General features: G+C 37.7%; 3 protein-coding genes across 11 annotated transcripts in view; 2 read left to right on the top strand and 1 right to left on the bottom strand.

The window, feature by feature from the left end:
* Window positions 1–5,273: 5,273 nt before the first annotated feature.
* On the top strand, window positions 5,274–14,296 carry LOC121739833 (juvenile hormone esterase-like). 4 transcript variants are annotated; one of them, XM_042132418.1, is made up of 4 exons: window positions 5,274–5,402; window positions 11,780–11,912; window positions 12,135–13,426; window positions 14,075–14,296. In XM_042132418.1, exons 2-4 carry the CDS (start codon window positions 11,790–11,792, stop codon window positions 14,280–14,282), a joined length of 1,623 nt encoding a protein of 540 aa, XP_041988352.1. In that variant the 5' UTR covers window positions 5,274–5,402; window positions 11,780–11,789; the 3' UTR covers window positions 14,283–14,296. The 4 variants fall into 4 exon arrangements, with proteins under 4 accessions (XP_041988352.1, XP_041988351.1, XP_041988350.1 ...); XM_042132417.1 differs by lacking the exon at window positions 5,274–5,402 and adding an exon at window positions 5,494–5,515; XM_042132416.1 differs by lacking the exon at window positions 5,274–5,402 and adding an exon at window positions 9,749–9,836.
* A 175-nt stretch (window positions 14,297–14,471) lies between these two features.
* Window positions 14,472–17,278, bottom strand: LOC121739817 (splicing factor U2af 38 kDa subunit). The gene is made up of 5 exons (XM_042132394.1): window positions 17,024–17,278; window positions 16,721–16,875; window positions 16,434–16,591; window positions 16,111–16,310; window positions 14,472–15,417 (listed from the first exon to the last, which is right to left on the bottom strand). Exons 1-5 carry the CDS (start codon window positions 17,065–17,067, stop codon window positions 15,291–15,293), a joined length of 684 nt encoding a protein of 227 aa, XP_041988328.1. The 5' UTR covers window positions 17,068–17,278; the 3' UTR covers window positions 14,472–15,290.
* A 1,649-nt stretch (window positions 17,279–18,927) lies between these two features.
* The window catches only part of LOC121735154 (multidrug resistance-associated protein 1), a 59,891-nt gene continuing 57,659 nt past the window's right edge, over window positions 18,928–21,159 (top strand). For all 6 annotated transcript variants that reach the window (XM_042125833.1, XM_042125849.1, XM_042125857.1 and 3 more), the window contains exons 1-2: window positions 18,928–19,300; window positions 19,774–20,079. In XM_042125833.1, coding sequence (XP_041981767.1) covers window positions 19,250–19,300; window positions 19,774–20,079 — 357 coding nt within the window. In that variant the 5' untranslated portion in view covers window positions 18,928–19,249. The remainder of the gene's footprint in view (window positions 19,301–19,773; window positions 20,080–21,159) is intronic.

Genomic DNA, 21,159 nt, shown 5'->3' on the forward strand with positions numbered 1-21,159 from the left:
AGGTCGCTTCGAAGAATCAGGTTTTCCATATCTTAATTCGTTATTTAAATGTCATTCGGGCTATGTTGTCCAAGCTTTTGTTAAATTACTGCAATATGAATATTTAATATTTTAAGTGGTTTTTCTAATGTTTACTTGTAGAGTTGTATTTAAATTGACTTTTAAAATTCTGAATTTTTAATTAAATACCTACTAGTTAGGCTAAGAAAGGTATGAGTTGTACAAAATATTTGCTTGGAAATTTTACACAAACCACAAACTAATATTAATAGTTACGTAAATATTAGATAAGAGTAACTAATAATAATTGTTCTCTAATCTCTACACACCGCGTTGCAAGCATTCGCATCTCGTAATGGACCAAGAGCCTGCGACGGCCAGTGGACCTTCCTCAATTTCGGAAAGCTGAAGATTACCTGTCTGTGACACTGACCTCCATTATATTTACTGAGGTTCACTCGGCGTAACTGGGCGGTAGCGGTCATTGACTCCCTGTCAAAATCTTGTCATTTTCTATACAAAGCCGCGATTGACAACATCTGACACCTTATTGTCAATCGCGGTTTATATAGAAAATGACAAGTTTTTGACAGAGAGTCAATGACCGCTACCGCCCAGTTACGTCGAGTGAACCTTAGTACGCTAGACTTATGATACCCTTTGAAATGGTTGCTGTTTTTGTGCCTATTTGAAGCGGAATCAGCGCCCCCAATGCGGTGGAAGAGAACTAAATCTGACGTAACTTGCAAAAGGCCACTTAATCGTTATAGGTTGTAGAAAACTAGTAGTTCCAACTTCCAAGTACTCAGCGCCAATATGGCGACTTTCAAACGTCATGGTTACATCAGATTTAGTTCTCTTCCCCCGCATTGGGGGCGCTGATTCCGCTTCAAATAAGCACAAAAAATAGCTGTCATTCATAAATCCAGCGTAGGTACTTGTATAATGGAGGTCAGTGGTCTGTGACCTTTACAGAGGTAAGTAATAACGACCAACAACTATGGAGTTTCGGTCGCGGTTACTTTAGGAAGTGTCCAGTTCTGAAGGTCTACCTGACCTTCGAGAAAGAGTAAAGCTCAATATCATAGGTAACTTATATTCTTCGTGGTCGGAGGAGGAATCTCGTCTTCCAGTGCCGGACATTTTTGACACTTGCTTCTCACCCTTAAACAGGTTAAACTTTCTTAAAAAGTATTAGACTTTGAGGGTGTCAAGCAGCGGGAAGCAACTGTCAAAAATTCCCGGCACTGGAAGACGACATTCCTCCAGTCTCCACTTACCGCTACGAAATTGAGCTTTACTCTTTCTCGATGGTAAGGGAGACTTTCGAGAAACAGCCAACAGGTAAACTTTTAGCTTTTCGAAACTGAGGAAGGTCTGGCCATCGCAGGCTCTTACTCTATAGGTCGTACGACGCTCATACAATTCCATCATCCATGCAACTACAAAAATAAACATCTATGGACCTACAAGTATTTTAGATGTTGCAGCTGTAAACTAGTAATACATAGTCGTACTATGGATTTATCACTGAGCCGAGGCCGACTACTTAAAATACATCTGTCCCCAGACTCGTGGTCAAAATAAAATGCAACTTTGAGACGTCCTTTTCTCGATGCTCAAGGACTTGACGCGTAGCAAACACCTGCTGATCCAGTTTGTTGCCAGTTGCAACACCTGTGTTTGATAGCGTTTCGCATTGATTATCATTATACGATCTGGGTAAATCACCGTAACAGGTATTTTGTATTTTGACACATCGTTCGTGTTCCTGAGGGAATGCTGCGATTTGCGAACGTCTAGTCCAGAGGTTCCCAAACTTATTTTGTCTACCGCCCACTTTAAGAACAAATTATATTTTAGCGCCCCCGTTGTTTCAATTGAAAATGCATCCTGATAAAATAAATCACCCCCAAGCCTCTACACAACGCCCCTTTTTTTTTCCGGGTCCCACACCGCCCCCTTCAGACCTTCAGCGCCCACATGGGGGCGTTATCGCCCACTTCGGGGAAGGCTGGTCTAGTCCTAAAGCTCATACATACTTCGTCTTAGATTTAATATCATATTTCATGTCATTTATATATTACGAGTATTGATCCGAAAGTAATGTGTGTGACTCATCAGTTTATAAAATTAATCAGGAAACGAGCGCACTGGTTGCCTGAATGCTTTTTATGTAAATAGCTTTTCAAAACTTAGGACCCCAAATCTAATATTTTAAGCAAAATAAATGCAGCTTCGTTTCTTGTTCATTCCAGTAAGTTTCCTATCAAACAAAAAAATTGGTGTAATACCCCAGTGATTCCCAAAGTGGGTCCACAGGGGATCCACCTACCCCCAGGGGTCCACGTGAGACTAGGGGGGGAGGGTTCGGTCCGCACTCCGCAGTATGCACCAACATTTGAAAAGTGGGCCACGAAATAAAGGAGTTAGGGAGCCTCTGGCTTACCCTGTGAGAAAGATGTTATATATGAGATCTCATGTAGAGCCAAGCTTCTGAATCTACACGGCCTTTTTTAGGGTTCCGTACCCAAACGGGACCCTATTCATGAGACTTCGTCGTCTGTCCGTCTAGAATCTAGATGTCTCCAGGCTGTATCTCAAGAACCGCTATAGCTAGAGTTCTGAAATTTTCACAGATTGGTTGCCGCTATAGCAACAAATACTAAAAACAAAATAAAATTAATATTAAAGGGGGCTCCCATACAACAAACGTGATTTTTTTGGCCTTTTTTGCAAAAGGATTGGGACAAGTACATACCACTCTTCCTTCTGTCGTACCGTACCGCCGAGCATGAGAGCATAAAAGCTAGAAGGGACACTGGTGTGTCTGCATAACCCGACTCGCCGAAAAGGGAAATCTCCAAAGTTGCAGACCAAGTGGGACGGCCCATACAAAGTGGTTACCCGATTGAATGATGTGACTTACAGGATTCAAAAGCAACCAAGAGGGACATTCAAAGTGGTACACATAGACCGTCTGGCGCGTTACCATGGCAGTAACAATGATGCTCGGGACGAGCATCTCTAAGAGGGGAGTAATGTTACGGTACATGGTATACGGACACGTAGTGCCATCTAACGACAAACCAGCGAAACTTACCGAGGGAACACAGGCAACCTAAACCCCTACTCAATACTAGATGGAGTGAGATGCGCAAGAACATACTCGAACCTTCTAGAAAAGTCCAACATTTTTTTACGTGTTTACCGGTTAATTTCGTTTACGTGTTTAGTTGTTTATGTTTAATGTGGTACATGCTCGAGCCTCCTAGAAAGTTCCCAAACTTGTTTACTTGTTTACGTGAATCGGGAACTTTCTGGAATTCGTCTCGCCATATAAAATGCCGCAGGTAGACGGCCCGTCAAGTCAGTTCGGTTCGAGCGATCATCAAGGCGATTTCGGAGTGAACACAAGTGATCAATAGTGAGTGAACCAGTGAAACCTACGACTTGGCTACGACCTAGGACAGTGATAGTGCTTAGTGATTGGACCTAGTGATTAGTGTTTGGACTTAGTGCTAAGTGTTGTGACCTAGTGTGTGCTTGTGTGACCTGGACTTAGTGAATAAAGTCTTCAAGAGAGTCAGCAGGTCTTTCTCTCCAAATCTTTCGAACCCTAGCACGTAACAGTAATATGGTCCCGTTTTTCCCCTTTGGGTACGGAACCCTAAAATGTAACAAATAACCATTGTCGTGAGAATAAATCTTTTGTGCTATGGCACGTTACTTAAATTTACTACTTTATAAGGTATATTTCCAAAATAAAAATGTATTTGTGTTTTCGTACTCAGTATGTAACCTCAAAGCATTATGAAAATAATTATAGTAAGGACCTATTCAATTGAAAGGCAAACAAAAAGTTTTGTAGACCACTGTAATTCGTCATAAAAAAAATAAACAGACGAACATAAATTATAACCTCCTCCTTTTTGGAAGTGGGTTAAAAACGAAATCTTCTCAAAAACTAAGAGCCAGCGACATCCAGACTTTCCTCATTTTATAAAAGCTGAAAATTTTCCTATATAATATTATGACCTCTATAATTTATAAGAACGACCAGAAATTATTGAGTTCGCTATTTGGGAGGTATCCAGTTCTGAAGGTCTACCTAGCCCTCAATAAAGTATATAAAGGTCAATCATTTTATCTTATTTTTTTGGGATATCTGTAGGAATCTCGTCTCCCAATGACAGGCATTTGTGACTGCCAGACATCCCTAAATTTTAGATTTTGTTTGAGTTTGGGGTTGTCTGGCAGGTTCTTCAAATAAACTATTTGAAGCTTTCTGTCATAGTCTTTTACTATGTTTCTGCTTCTCTTTCTGCTTTCTACAGCAATTTTTGGCATTTATAAGGAAAAAAATAAGCTATGGGCGTGACCGACTTACATTTAGGGGTTAGGCCCCTATATGTAAGTCACATTGTACAATATGCCCTAGAGTCTAAGGTCTAGACTCTAGACGATTAATTTTATTGCAGATATTAATGATGCCGACACAATGGTATATGAATTCTTAAAAAAATATTTTTTATGGTACCTCCACTACACATCAAGCGTGGATTATATTTTTTTCGCGTCCACCCGACGACCCGACACCCCACACGGGTGTCGTTGGATAGGTTTTTTAAAAGTATTATTATGATTTATGAGTATTCATAGATCATTTTCCGATTTAGGAATCCATTTGTGAAATATGAAGTTTTAAAGTGGAAAAAATCGCTAGAGTCCAGTGTTCTACCAGCTAAACGGGTGCTTCTGGAAATGTCAAAAAATTCACGGGAGTAGGAAATATGCTGAATTTAAAAGGAAAACTATCACGGCTAAGAAGACTTCATAAGTTTTTGATCAACTAAAAAAATGTATTCGGCGAAGTAAAAATCAACGTTTCGTTTAAATTTCTTTGAACGTAACTGAGATGATGTTGTTAGTAGTGTAAAACACTTCATGAATAATGTACATTCATCGACGATACAAAAAAATTCAAAAACTAGCGGTACTACGGAACCGGAACCCTATATTGCGCGTGGCCCGACACGCACTTGGCCGGTTTTTCCATTTTAAATGGTAGACTTATGCGTGGAATTGCCAATGTATAAAATTATACGGTGTGTAACCACTGACATAATATAAATAGTACGTAGTACTTATAGTGTGTGTAACCGTATAATTTGATACCTACATGAACGGAGATATTTCACTCAAAATAGTGCATGCTGCATGCAGACACAGTATAACTTTTAGACGACTGATCCATAAGATCATTACAAAAGTCGACGCTAAATAGTGAAATGTAATGTGCAAAAAGATAAAGATATTGTACAATAATTGTTTCAAGATAAAACCTGAGTAATCACCTAATCTACTCATTACTCATTTTAACGTGTGCAGTGACAGTGATTGTTAGTTTGATACACTTTTATTTCCACTGTGCCTCTATTGTTAATTTGGATTAAAAAAAATAGTACTTACTCCAACTACTTGTACTATTATCTATTCTGTGCTCCAACGCAAGGTTAGCATTATAATTTTTGTTTGATCTTCATAGAGTTTAAATATTCTATTGTTAATTTAAATTTAAAAAAAAATAGTACTTACTCCAACTACTTGTACTATTATCTATTCTGTGCTCCAACGCAAGGTTAGCATTATAATTTTTGTTTGATCTTCATAGAGTTTAAATATTCTATTGTTAATTTAAATTTAAAAAAAAATAGTACTTACTCCAACTACTTGTACTATTATCTATTCTGTGCTCCAACGCAAGGTTAGCATTATAATTTTTGTTTGATCTTCATAGAGTTTAAATATTCTATTGTTAATTTGGATTTAAAAAAAAATTGTACTTACTCCAACTACTTATACTATTATCTATTCTGTGCTCCAACGCAAGGTTAGTATTATAATTTTTGTTTTATCTTCATAGAGTTTAAATATTCCTAAAATTTAAATTCTATAAGCAAATCGTAGCGACACAGAACTTTAAAAAATACGGAAGTAAACTTAACTCTACTTCCTAGTTTCTACATTGACGATAGAGCTGATAAGCTTGTGTGTGTGTGTGTGTGTGTGTGTTATCTCAATACATTTGTCAGATAATTTATTTACTCTGTGGTTTCCCAACTTCCAACCCAAAGCATCTTCCAAGCCGGCCCCTAGACGATCAATTGTACGTATTGTGCAATATCACGCTTCAATTTTATTTAACAGTTTATTTGACAATTAGATTGAAGGCGCGCGATGTTCAATGTCAACCCCTAGACGGTCAATAATATTGGTGTTTCATATCGTTGATAATATTACGCAATACGTGATATTGACAGTAAAATAGCTCCTCTAGGGGCCCGCTAACGCGTTTTAATGCAAGAGATGATTAGAGAGTTAATCGACTAAATTAATCATTTCTAATAATCAGTAGCCTGTAGCTGGTTATTACGCGTATCTACACTAATATTATAAAGAGGAAAGATTTTATTTTATGTTTGTTTGTTTGAAATGAATAGGCTCCGAAACTACTGGACCGATTTGAAAAATTATTTTACCACTAGCTGTTGCCCGTGACTTCGTCCGCGTGGAATTTAGTTTGTAGTTGTTCCCATACGTCGATTGAGTCGTTTACGCGCAAATCAGAAAAGTATATTGTGTGGGAACCACACATTTTTCCGGGACAAAATGTATCCTTTGTTCTTTTTCGGGACTCAAAGTATCTTTATACCAAATTTCAGCAAAATGGGTCCAGCCGTTTACGCGTGATGTCGTGACCACGCGAAATATAACGTTCCGCGCAGCTTCGCCCGCGTAAATTAGATATTCCACAGACAGATTATTCCACAAAAAATAACCTATGATCTTTACGTGGTCTATTTCTTATCTGTGCCAAATAACAGAAAAATTGCTACCGTAGTTCGTGAGATAAGCCCTTTCAAATAATTTCCCCCGTTTTTTTCCACATTTTCCTGTATTTATTCGCTTCTATTAGTATTAGCGTGATAAAATATAGCATATAGCCTTCCTCGATAAATGGACTATCCAACACTGAAAGAATTTTTTAAATCGGACCAGTAGTTCCTGAGATTAGCGCGTTCAAACAAACAAATTCTTCCCAATTATAATATATTATATGTAGTATAGATTATTTCTGATTATTGATTTAGATTATTTCTACATTATTTCTGCTGAACACAGGTTACATTTTATTTTGGAAAAAAATAGGGTTCCGTAAGATATTTGTGTTTTTCGGACGCAAGGTGTAAAAAATCAACCAGAAAAGTTACTTAATTTGCGTTGCTGCCTAAACAATAAAAGATAGAACCATAAAATGTTCAAAGTACATAATTGTATACCTTATAATTATTTATCTACAAAAAAGTCCGCGACACACTATATCTATCTATATCGAGTGAGTGATCAATAATTTTGCTGACCGAGTCTTTCTTGGGTAGGCTTTTTGCAGCGGTGACCGACATCCAAGCGGGCGGAGCCACGGGCGACCGCTAGTGTGTATGTAATAACTAATAAGTTAATAACTGTATCGTTTATCCATGTGTTTTCGTTAAATCATAATATCTTATTTTTGTAGTTAGTTTATTTCTTTTATGATAAATATATCTAGATCACTGCTCTAGGTCACGATTCACGCAATCATAACTCTACAGTCTACTAAGACTCTACTATTGACGTAAGGTTTCTATAACTCCATAGCCTTCCATACTGTTACATTTTGAAGATCGTCATCTATAAAATTTCTACCAAATTATTATAAAGGCTAAGGTCAGCTGTCAGCTGGGCTAAGTCTTCAAGAAAAGCCAGCTTACGCTACAGCTCTACCTTCTAAACGTAGATACTTAGTAGCTAAGCAGACATCTAATCTATAATATAAAAATGAGTCGCTGAATGTGTTGCTAAGCGCAAAACTCGAGAACGGTTGGACCGATTTCGCTAATTCTTTTCTTAAAATATTCCTTGAAGTACGAGGATAGTTCTAACGGAGAGAAAAATTCTAAAAAAAATTAAATTTCCTGAAAAAGTCTAAAAACAACACTTTTCTATACTCCCATACAAAAGTTAAAAAATCGACTGTTAGGCGATACGAAGTTCGCCGGGTCAGCTAGTATATTATAAAAATAAGTCGGCTTTTCCTTCCTGACGCTATAACTCCAGAACCCACGAACCGATTTCCACGGTTTTGCATTCGTTGGAAAGGTCTCGGGCTCCGTGAGGTATCTAAGTATAGAAAAAAAAAACAGAAAAAACTTCAAGAGAAAAGCAGGAAAACAGGGAAAATCATTTAATGGCAAAACAACATTTGCCGCGACAGCTAGTTAAAATGTATTAATCCCTTTTTTTAAATCGCAAACATTGTTAAAAGCTGTCGTCCTGCCAGATATTCAATTAATATTTACTTAACTTTCAATCCTAACTAGATAGGTAATAAAAATTTAGGAATTAGAGACAGGCGTGTAATAGTCTTGACAATACCTTGGTACATCCGGGAAAACTTTCGAAAATAAAACCGTTTAAAAGAACGGTGGGCGTCCCTCCCTCAATATGTTCTCAGAAAACGATCAAGAACAAAACCCGAGTTGTGTAAATGTTTTTCTAATATCGTCCCTCGGCACGCGCTTTCGCGTACGCTTCAGTGTCAGGGGTCGCTGTGCTCTTCCGATAACCTTGGTACATCCGGGAAAACTTTCGAAAATAAAACCGTTTAAAAGAACGGTGGGCGTCCCTCCCTCAATATGTTCTCAGAAAACGATCAAGAACAAAACCCGAGTTGTGTAAATGTTTTTCTAATATCGTCCCTCGGCACGCGCTTTCGCGTACGCTTCAGTGTCAGGGGTCGCTGTGCTCTTCCGATACGTTTTAGATTTGTTACAACTCGTTTACCTCCCCTTAACCGCGTATTTTGAATCCAAACTATGTTATTTCCGAGAATATCCCCTATTCTATTTCGATTTTCGGCCAAAGATTGAAATATCTTTACTCTCTTCAAACAATAAATCGTATCTTCTTCGATCGTCTAACTATATTTATAGCAGTTTACAAAGGGTTAGGTAATGTATTCATAGAAAACGTATAAATCAAGTACTGACCTTTAAGCCTGTAGGACCCATCACCCAACTTAGCCAAATGGGGGAACGAGTATAGACTATAGGTACTTAATTGAAAGCCCTGGTTTGTACTATAGAAGCTTTCAATAATAAAAATATGGTAACTTTGTGGTACCACAAAGTTAGTACATAATCTGTAACTATCTGAAATATGTTTAATAATAATAATGCATTGTAGATTTTCGTCAGTGTTTGCCACGTAGGCTTCTTTTCATCCCGAAAAAATGAAACTCCCGCGGGGTGCTAATATTTTATGAAATATAAAAAAAACCTTGTGACCAGAATTTTAACAATGATGAGCAAAAAGTAGTGCAAAACCTGAGAAAGTTTTACATGGGTGCCTTAAATGCACTAAAAAGGAAAATGAGTAAAGGCATACTTAATAATTATTACCGTATTACGTGACTACTCACAATTATTATTAAAAATACGTCAGAGTTGTATCATGGATTTGGACTTTGAAGTTTGAACAAATGATGACGCCTATTATGTAATACATGCAATTCGGCATTAAGAAGACATTTATTTTTATCGCTAAACAGTACCTTGTGCTGTAATAATTATTATTATCCGTAAAGATAATAGTGAATTCTCAAGTTACTCTGTTTGTTCAAATCCTTGACACAGCAAGATAAGTACAGTTTACATAATATGGTACATAACAAATAATAGAGTACGTAGGTATACAGAGTGTAAAATGCAGTCAAACGAAGATGATTTTCACAGGTAAATGTAAGGTACAGCCGCGGTTTGATCTTTTACCTAACCGTAGGACACAACTTTTATGTGACTAAGGGGCAAACGAGCAAACTGGTCACCTGATAGTAAATAGTGGATAAACTTGCAATATAAATCCACAGCTGAACACAGGACGTCCTTCTTTTTGAAAGTTGGTTTACATGGCACAGTTACAACTTACACCCTATTTTTCGTCTTCTAAATTATGTCCCAGTTTTAATATCGGCCTGATGTTGCAGCATGAGCATTAAAGGTTGAATTTATTAAAACAGATTAAGGCCCTGTATTCCCAGAAACGGACGATTTTCAAGATTTAAAAGTGACAGTAGACACAAAAATAAAGTAATTTAAATTCTGAAAAAAAAATGTATTAGTTAAGGATCTAACACAGTGGAATTTATATTCCATTACACAATATCATGAACTTCACTCGATAGAAAAAATCCCAAAGTTATCTCTTCTTTTAACGAATTTTCCATACTATATCCAAATTATTTGGAATTTTCAGATAATTTTTGCACTGAATTAAAGACAAAGAATATATCTAGGGCGATTCGTTTTTTTGACTCGATTTAATTGATGTATAAAAAAACGACGATCAAAAAACTATAAAATAGCAGGCGCAAAGTGTGTGACTGAAAGCGTACCAGCCGAACCTTTGCGCCTGCTATTTTATAGTTTTTTGATCGTCGTTTTTTATATATCAATTAAATCAAGTCAAAAAAAGTAAAAACGAATCGCCCTAGATATATTCTTTGTCTTTAATTCAGTGCAAAAATTATCTGAAAATTCCAAATAATCTGAAAATTCCAAATAATTTGGACATAGTATGGAAAATTCGTTAAAAGAAGAGGTAAGTTGGGATTTTTTTCTATCGAGTGAAGTTCATGATATTATGTTATAGAATATAAATTCCACTGTGTTAGATCCTTAACTAACACATATATATTTTTTTTCAGAATTTAAATTAAGTACTATATTTTTGTGTCTACTGTCACTTTTAAATCTTGAAAATCGTCCGTTTCTGGGAATACAGGGCCTTAAATATGGATGCGCCAAAAGTTTAACAGCATACTTAAAAGTGTCTTCTTATCTACTTTTTATGCATCGCCGCCCTACTCGAATGAGTTGGTCGAATTTACCCTCGATGGGGAGCGAGGCATTATCTGAAGGGGAGAATATTTTCAATAAAACAATATTTATTTTTAAAAGCGCCGTAAATCATACTACGCTAACGCATAGCAGTTGCGTACTCGCCGTGTTTCTGATAGGAGGTATAGGATAGGAGGTAGAATAAGAATTTACTTAAAGTGTTGTCTGGATCGCTGTAACGAACTAATACCCTCTTAAAAGGCCGGCATGTATACCCTCTTAAAAGGCCGGCAACGCACCTGCAGCTCTTCTGATGTTGCGAGTGTCCATGGGCGACGGTAGTTGCTTACCATCAGGTGACCCGTTTGCTCGTTTGCCCCCTTATTTAATAAAAAAAAAATATATATATTAAGAAGCAATAAAAAATTGTTGCTTTTATAAGTCATTTTAACTATAAGTACTTAGTCCACAGCGGGAGCAACATTGTATTATTCTATCGCTATGACAATCTTTAGCTAAGTACGAGACCCAAAGTATTTTCACCCCCAATTAAACCTATGAGTAAAGAATAAAGATGTAACTGACTTGAAACACAATTTCGTATTTACCTCTATAATATTATCGCTATATTGTATTATAAACACGTACTCTTCTTGTAATCATGATTAAGACTGTATATTTTGTCACTTGTTAACTATTGGTTAATTTATAATAATTATTGTTTATACTGGATCGTTAAAATGTATTTAATGAGCCGAAGTTACGTCACAAATAATAATTTTAAATTAGTAGCAGCGAGGTTTTGGCGTCGGAGTCACGTCACATTTTTATTTCTTTAGGGACGCAGACATGGTGATCGTCCGTACGGCGCAGGGGTTCGTGAAAGGCAGACTTCACAGAGGTGATGTCACATACTTCGCGTTTAAAGGCATTCCGTACGCGCGCCCGCCGCTCGGAGAATTAAGATTCAAGGTGAGGTACTTATGAATAAATACAGCTAATTCAGATATGCTTTGTTAACAATTACGTTATGCTCGTTTTATGGTTCACTTAACATTCCTCTCAGCGTCATTCTTGTTATATTATTTTTAATTTTATGAGACCGAGACAAACATTTCTAGGTTCCAATTTTATATCCTTTTCATTTTACAAGACACTTACAAACATTCCCATCTACCAAACTATTGTCTCCAGGCGCCGGAGCCGCCGGAATCGTGGTCCGGCATCCGCGACGCCGGCGAGCACGGGCCGGTGTGTCCGCAGTACAACGAGCGGCTGGACCGCATCGACACCGGGAGCGAGGACTGCCTCTACCTGAACGTGTACTCCAAGGCCGTGCAACCGCCCCGCCCGCTGCCCGTCATGGTGTGGATCCACGGCGGGTCCTTTTTCACCGGCTCCGGAAACTCGGATTTTTATGGCCCGGAGTTTTTCATGGCGCACGATATGGTTCTCGTCACGTTTAACTATCGGCTGGAGGTGTTCGGCTTTCTGTGTCTGGACACCGAGGACGTGCCGGGCAACGCGGGGCTGAAAGACCAGGTGGCGGCGCTGAGGTGGGTCAAGAGTAATATAGCCGCCTTCGGGGGGGATCCCGACAACATCACCGTGTTCGGTTGCAGCGCCGGCTCCGCGGCCACTTCCTACCATTTACTGTCGAGGATGAGTCGAGGGCTCTTCCACAGAGCCATCTGCCAGAGCGGCGTGTGCTTGCACGAGTGGGCGTACAACTTGCACGCCCGAGAGAGGGCGTTCCAACTCGGGAAGTTGCTGGGCAAAGATACTGAGGATCCGACGGAGCTGGTGGGATTTTTGAGACGGATGCCCTCCGATTTGCTGGTGAACGTCGCTCTACCGCGGTTGAAGCACGACCGCGTCGACTTGGCCGATTCCATCTCCTTCGGGCCCGTTATAGAGAAAGAATATTCAAACATTGAGAAGTTTATATCGGAGGCGCCGTATGATATAGTAAGACGAGGAGACGTGGCGAAGGTACCGATCCTTCTCGGATACACGTCCGGCGAAGGTATCGAAGTGGGCAGGAATATCGCTTATATCGCCCCGCACTACTCTACCGTGGGTTCTATTGTGCCGAGAGAGTTAAAACTGAAATTAAGCCAAGAGGAGTTGGAAACGTTAGATAAGAAAATACGTAAACATTATTTCGGTACCAAAGACATCGACAAAAGCATGCTACGGGAAGCGTGCGAATTCGAGACATACAGATTCTTCGGATATAATATTTTGAGGTTCGCTCGCTACCACCTTAAACACACAGCGAAGCCGGTGTACGTTTACAAATTCTGCGCAGAAACAGAGAGGAATTTTTATAAGAAAAAGTACAAAATAGACTTTAAGGGAGTCTGCCACGCAGACGACCTGGCTTACTTCTTCAATGTCACAAATATGGATATTCCCCTGACGGAAGACTCTAAACCAATAATCAAACAAGTTGTGGAAATGTGGTATAATTTTGCGTCAGTAAGGTACGTAGTACGTATTATGTCAGCAGTTGCATAAAACATGACAATCCTCCTAAATCCTATAAATAATACAATCTATTATAAGGTAAAGTCTTTGTCGGACTAATATATAGATCTTGCCTATTAATATATAGATCTTTGTCGGACATGTTTATATTAATACACAAGCGAAAAACTTTGTATCCCTTTTGACGAAAAATGGGGAAACATAGGTGGACGAAATTTTGCACAGTTATAGTTTTTATGGTGAAGGAGTGCATCAAGCTAATATTATTTTGAAATTATGCTTTTAGCATACATTTTTTTAACAAATAAAATATTACACACACACTAGGAACGATGACAGATTTTTGAGTGACATACGAATATTTATGGTTGAAGTCTGTTTTGTCTGTTTCAACTTGACAAATTGAAAATGGATTATAGTTTTTTTATTGAATCTTAGCTACTATTAGACAATGCTTACACGGCCAATCTTAGATCGGAGACAAGAGTTGAAAAAAATATGATAGTCAATATTTTTTACAAAATATAGACTTAGGTCGAATTTCGACCATTGGGCGATCTCTAGTTATAAAGTAATATTCAATAAAACTTCACAACAATTAACAAAGATTGTGAAAATGTCCTTTAACCTTATTTAATTTTCAGTAATCCAACACCAACAAATAGCTCTATACAGTGGAAACCGTTCACAGAAAAAGAAAGAAGTTGCTTAGTTATAGACACGCCAATGATGCTTGTGACAGATGTCGACAGACGACACATACGGTTTTGGGAGAAGATCTACAATGAAGAAGACATTTCTGAAATTATAAATAACCAAAAAAGTTATGATGTTAAATACAAATTAAATTAAGTAGAATTTTATTTACCTTTCTTACGCACTAACATTTCGTACGCGCGATTTACGAATTTTTTCTATACAATTTATCTTTTTGTTTCATACTGAGACATGAAGTATCTTCATACCAAATTACATCTAAATACACAGACAGCAAATCTTTTATAAGTGGCTAAATGGCAGGTTATAAATTAAAAACGAAACTATGTCAAAACTTATATTACATTGTAGAATTATCTTAAAATATAATTGGAAGTCTCCACTGCAATACTTTCATTGATACATTACAAATTAACTTCATCAAAGTTTATCCATACTAATCGTTTATAAAGGCGCGATTCCACCGCGGCGCACGCTGTGCACGGATTTATTTCTTTGACTACGTGGGTCAACGTTTCCACTGCAGCACACGCTATACAGACACATTGCTCACGACTATGTACACAATTATTGTTGTTACATAGTTTAAATCCGCTTAGCTTCCGTGTATCCCGTGTACAGCATGCATAGTGTAGGCAGCGTTGAGCTACGTGTGCATCATATTCGAGCAAGCCACGTGTGTCAATTCATACGTAGCGTGTCCGTGGGTTGCAGTGGACACAGTCACATATATTTTCTTGCAAAGCGAAGCTTGAAGCATGTGCGTAGTCTCTCCGTGCGCTGCGGTGGATCCGCGCCTTTACAATCGTGAACACACTACATTTGCCCACATAGGTACGTACTTAAAAAATAAAACATGCATAATGCATATTTAAACTTTCAAGTTATATTTGTCACTAGCACTTATTGTACGAGGCCAGGGTATAAAAATCTATAATTTCACCCACTGTTAAAAATTTTAACTAGCTGACTATCTAAGTTTAAATACTCAGCTATTAGGATATTGTATTGTCTGTCACAAATCATATTAAATAACATTTCTGTGATCTATTTGTATAACAATACTTGAAAATAGTACCTATGTGAAAGATGTGAATGGTGTTCACGATTGTGCAGTGGTTGCGGCAGTCGTCAGTCGCGCGACTAGTAGCGGCCCGAGCGCGAGTTGCGCGGTGGCTCGCGGCGACGCTCGCGCGACCTCGAGCGACGGCGGCGTTCGCGCGACCGACTGCGCGACTTACGACCGCCCTTGCGTCGCGCGTACAGATATCTGCAAACCAAACACGTTAATGAACAAAATGTCAACAACAACTAAAATATTATCATCAGACAAATTAGTTCATGTCTTTCATGTGGTGGATGACCTTTGTTATTTGGTTGGATTATTTCAAGTCAAGATTAGTCGTAAATTGTAATCTGTCAGCTGGGCTATAACCTAACAGAATTGTGGTCACAGCACACATATCAATTCGGGAAAGGGATCGTCACCGTATCGCCTTCGCCTCGGCGTCAACCAGGCGTCAACCTAACGTATGCACATATTAACAAAGCGTATCAGTAGCGCCTGTACGTCAACTCGGCTACAGCTAGGCGACAACGATGCCTCGCTTACGGCTCACCGACCACTGTCCCCTTCCGAGGTGAGGCGATTACGTTACGGTTCCGCTTAGTGTGCATTGCAGTAGGTAGTTTCATGCAAACAATATTGAACGGCTCGAGACAATATGTAGCCGATCCCTTTCCGAGTTGATATGTGTGCTTTGGCCTTTACTGTGGACCACAGTCCACAATCTACCTATGAATAAATTCCTCTGAAAATACTGATATGCTTAGTATGACTATGATAAAAAATATATGTTCTCCCTTCAATATGTTTCTAATCTTATGTAGTTCTTCTATCGTTGCATAATATAAGAGCCAAAATTAATGAGCATTCAACAGTCAAAGCAATGTATGTACTGACCTCCTCAGCTCTCTAGAAATAGGTTTCAAGTGCATAAAGTTGCAGAAGCCACTGCGAGTGCATTCACCCATCTCATACTGACGACAACATGCCTCACGGAAGTCAGTGACAGGTGAGAGCTCTGCATACACAGGACGCCCACCAAACCAACGGTTATTCAGGTCATTTACAGCTTTTTCAGCATCTTCCTCGCGACGGAACTGTAATTTCAAATGAAAATATTTACTTCTGTTTAACAAACTTAATTTGCTACAGTTCTATTGATTACTGATTGTACTTATAGTATGTTACCACAACATGAACTTAACTTTTAATTTTCTTACCTTAATATAAACATTTCCCACCAGGTGATCACCCAGATTATCACAAACATTCATCTCCTCAATCTCTCCGTACTTGTCCTCACATTCCACAAATACATCTTCAAAGAAGTTGTCATAATGTTCCTGCATTTCCTCATCAGAGACATTTGCAACAACCACTGAAAATAGCAATACATTAAAAATAATTCAAGCAAAGACTTAGCAATTTCAATTTTTATTCATAATTTGCATTGGTCATTTTACCATAATAATAGTTGCAACTTTTAAAAAGTATACAGATAACTTACAATGACTTCCATCGGCTGACTTGGCAGAGTTTTGAGGGTTTACATACAAATTCTGCAGCAAAACAGTTTGAGAGAAAGTCGGCTTGTTGTGTATACGCGAACACCGATCACCGTGTCGACAAGCCCCGATTTTGAAATAAAAGGAGCAGTTAACCCTGAAATAATAGCATTGATTTTGTTAATTTTGTAACATAACCTAGAAATTTAGACATAGTTGATATTGTGCAAATTATCTAAGCTTGCAATTATTGCAACTGGATTCAAAGGAGAAGATCATTAAAATAAAATATGTTTATTACTTACTTGTCTTTTTCAGTACCAAAAATAGCCGCTAAATATTCCGCCATGATCACAAACGCTAACGTTTACAAGTTTCACTATCAAGCTAAACGTCAGAAACGCTTATTTATATAAACTGTAGCTAAATCTAATAAACTAAGTGGTTTTTTACCATTTTATACTATTTTAGGTCATTCGCATCCATTTTACTATGTATTTCCCATAAAAACCATCAAATTGTAGAAAATCTGAAAACAAATTAAAAATGGCAGATCAAACATGAAAATTATTTGAAATTCGACAATTGTCATTTGTCAATTACTAGCCGTGAGTCGTGACCACAGATTACTAGTTTAAATTTGATATTTGTAGAGTCGTGACTCGTGACCAACTGTGACTGTGACATGACACTTTAGTTTTTTTGTTGAGAAATAGAATGGGCAATATTTTGCCTAATCCGGAATCCCTAAACTAATACCGTAAAGGCGTAAACTACCAGTCATTGGACAGCTAAGGATTTTTTGTTACAGAAATCTAATAGCTGTAAAACATTAAATTCTTCGCATGAAATAGAAATAGATATTATATTTGTGTTCATAAATTATCTAACTTAAGATATAACGCCTCCGTGGTCTAGTGGTATAGAGCGCGGCTCTTGACTCGGAGGTCGTGGGTTCGATTCCCGCGTTGGAAACATGTTATTTCCAAGTTTGGTTTACACTTAGGACAATGCAGGCTGATCACCTGATTGTCTGACAAGTAAGATGATCTATGCGTCGAATGGGCATGTAAAAGTCAGTCCTGCGCCTGATCTCTCGCCAGTCGTGTCGGTCTTCCGTCCCACTGGGTTATGAGAGTAAAGGAATAGAGAGTGCTCTTGTGTACTGCGCACACACTTGGGCACTATAAAATTACTCCTGCGTAGCTGGCCTGGTTTCAATGAAATCGGCCACCGTCACCGAAACCGGTGTGGGAGCTATTATTATTAATATAACTTAAGATATGCAAAATGCAAACATAAAAATGCGATGGTTTTTCAATTTATATTGATATTTTGGTAAAAACTGAATGGTAGGTAAAGATTTCTTGGATGAAACGCACTATACCATTGGACGATCTGCATGTATCGTCCAATGGTATCGTCTTCGAAGCTTCGTACGATAGACGCATGTCCGGCCGCGGCATTATAATTTATAATATTTTCTCCACATTTTCTTAATATTTTCTCCTCTATTGTCTATGAGATTTTTTTATCTATGATTACTACCAATTGTAGAAAAACTCAGAAATTGTCTCGTAACTACCAACATAAGAAAACAAATTAGTGTTGGGACATAAAATAACGATAAAAAGCAGTCAAAGATTTCTATTTTTAAATTTATAAGTGAAATGAAAAACCTTCAAATACAGAAAATGATTATCCTGTGTAGTATGTACTGCTAATATTTATGAATTTTTAAATTTTCAAACTCATGCAGCTGACAGTTTGGCGTGTTAACTGTACTAATGTTATATTCCTTTTTTCTATCTTTTTAATATTACAAAGATCTCAAAACACAGGATACTAAGTGGAATCAAAATAATCTAAAAAATCCGCTCATTGTGGTCCTATGAGCTGATTTTTTAGATTATTTCCATTCCATATTCGATATTTATCGCTGGGATCATTTGACGGGAGTGATTTAATATCTTACAATTATATGCAAATTGCAAATGAAACCGGCGAAAATTGTATATTATCTGCCGTCAACACCTGTTGCATTGCTGACAATAATATTATAATCACTCAGCGGGTGCTCAGCGGTACAGTGCAACTTGTACGTATTTAGTTTTTATCGATAAAAATTGCCCTTTGTACAACCCTAATAGCTAGTACGATAAAAAGTAAAAACGAGGTTAGTTCTGTCAAATTATTGTCAATTCAGTTTGTGATTGTGGCGGTATGTGTATCGGTGTGTGATGAATTCATGTCGTATAACGAGTTGCTAAGAGCCGACCGCGACCGGATTTATTATGTTTAATTTATTAAGTTGTGGTAATTTCGGCTCGGTCTGTCACAAGTGAAAATAAAAAGTTCGGTGTTTGTAGTTGCGCAACTGGACGACCCACTTTGTTTATAAATTTTATAAGGTTATAAAGAAAAATTGTAAATGAAACGGTGAATGGATGCTAAATATCCGAGTTTTGATTGAGTCGGGGCCCGGCGCGTGATCACAATAGTCGTGGCCGAATGCTACAGTGGATATCATCATGACGTCATACAATTCCACGCTCGATGATTTCTGTGGCTCAAAATTTTGGGTAAGTTGATCTCGACCTTGGTATTATAATGTAATAAAGTGCTTTTTACATCGACCGTTATTCTCTCAGTTGTAACGTTGTTCTGCTGGGTTACATTCTGGGCTGTGTTATCCAGAATTTTGGTAGACAGATGCTCATAATTGTATTTTATAAAATGAGAGAGTTTACCTTACTTGGTATAAATAAAATCACTATTTTTATGCTAAAGTATTGATATATTCTTGGAAATCTTTTGTTCTCGCTGCCAGATGTGGCCACTTGGGAGTTGAAGCGTTAGGGCTCTTACATTTAATTTTGTATGTAATTTGATACAATCGATAACAATAATATGTGATACAATATTATTGAACACTATTTGAAGCAGTTTTTCAAGTTCTCATTGACACTAATATAATAGGAAGTGTATAAAAGTTGTAACTTTTTGAGAACAAAATGAATATATAATTATTAACATAGCTCTTTCTTCTTTGTAGGATAGCAATCTTACGTGGTACACAGAAGACCCAGAGTTTACGGAGTGCTTCGAAAAGACTGTGTTAATATGGGTACCTTGTGCCTATCTGTGGTTGGCGGCTTTACTAGACGCATACTACATTCTCCACAGCAAGGAAAGAAATATACCATGGAACATTCTGAATATAAGTAAGCTGGTGGCTACATGTGTGTTGATACTGTTGAAACTGGTGGATCTGGGAGTCGCTGTACATAAGTCGTCCAAGGATGATGAGGATGTATTCAGTGCAGATTACTATAGTCCTCTAGTGAAGATTGCTACTTTTGTAAGTTTCTTTTTTATTCTTGGTAAATGTATTGTTTTCAAGCTTGCTTAACTTGTTTTTAGAACCACCTTTTAACTTCTCAACCACCATAAGGACACCGGTGACCGCAATAATAATAGAAATCTATTATGTCTCGTTTTTCCACAATCGAGGGATTAAAGCCTAAAACTTTTAGGTACTTAACTATGAATTCAAAAGCAATGTTTTATAATATTACCTATACTAGAGATCACCCAACGGCTAAAATTCGACGTTAGTTTCAACGGCATTAGAAAAAAATATTGACTCTCTCTTGAAAAAAATATTAAGTCTCTGGGACTCAGCAGCTGATCTCAGACTGGCCGTGTAAGCATTGTCTAATAGTATCTAAGATTCAATAAAAAAAAAACTTATCCATTTTCAATATTTTGTCTACTTGTTGTCAAGTGTCAACAGACTTCAACCATAAATAAAAGAGCATAGAGTAACTTGCTTGTCACTCAAAAATCTGTCATCTTTCCTAGTGTGTGTGTTGTAGTGCGTGTAATGTTTTATTTGATAAAAAATGTATAATAAAAGCATAATTTCTAAATAATGTTAGCTTGATGCACTCCTTCACCATATAAACTAGTTTTTCGCTTGCATATTAATATATTATACGCCCGTTCTACACATTGGGCCAACGCGTCGGCCAACGCGTTCGCCTATGTCGAGAGATAGATTATATTTCCAATGGAATTTGACACTTTGAAAGAAATTTTGACAGGCTATTTTTTCATCATTATCATCATCATCATCATTACAGCCTATAGTCGTCCACTGCTGGACATTGGCCACTCTCAATGAACACCAAGATGACAGGCTATTTTGCCTATTTTTTACTGTGGAAAATTTACAACACTCACTGGATTTTGCATTGCATTTGCAAATCTGCAGACACAATACAGCGACCAGCAAGGCTAAAATGGTCGCTTTGAAGAATGATGATATGAATCTTATTATGATTCATTTTTCTAAAATCGCAAAACGCAACTCTGCTTGCTATTATTCTTCTTCTTCTTCTTTTTTAATAATGGCTCCTTAGTGAATCGCCAATGTCAG

This window comes from Aricia agestis, chromosome 2 (assembly GCF_905147365.1).
Source record: "Aricia agestis chromosome 2, ilAriAges1.1, whole genome shotgun sequence".
Classification (NCBI taxonomy): domain Eukaryota; kingdom Metazoa; phylum Arthropoda; class Insecta; order Lepidoptera; family Lycaenidae; genus Aricia; species Aricia agestis.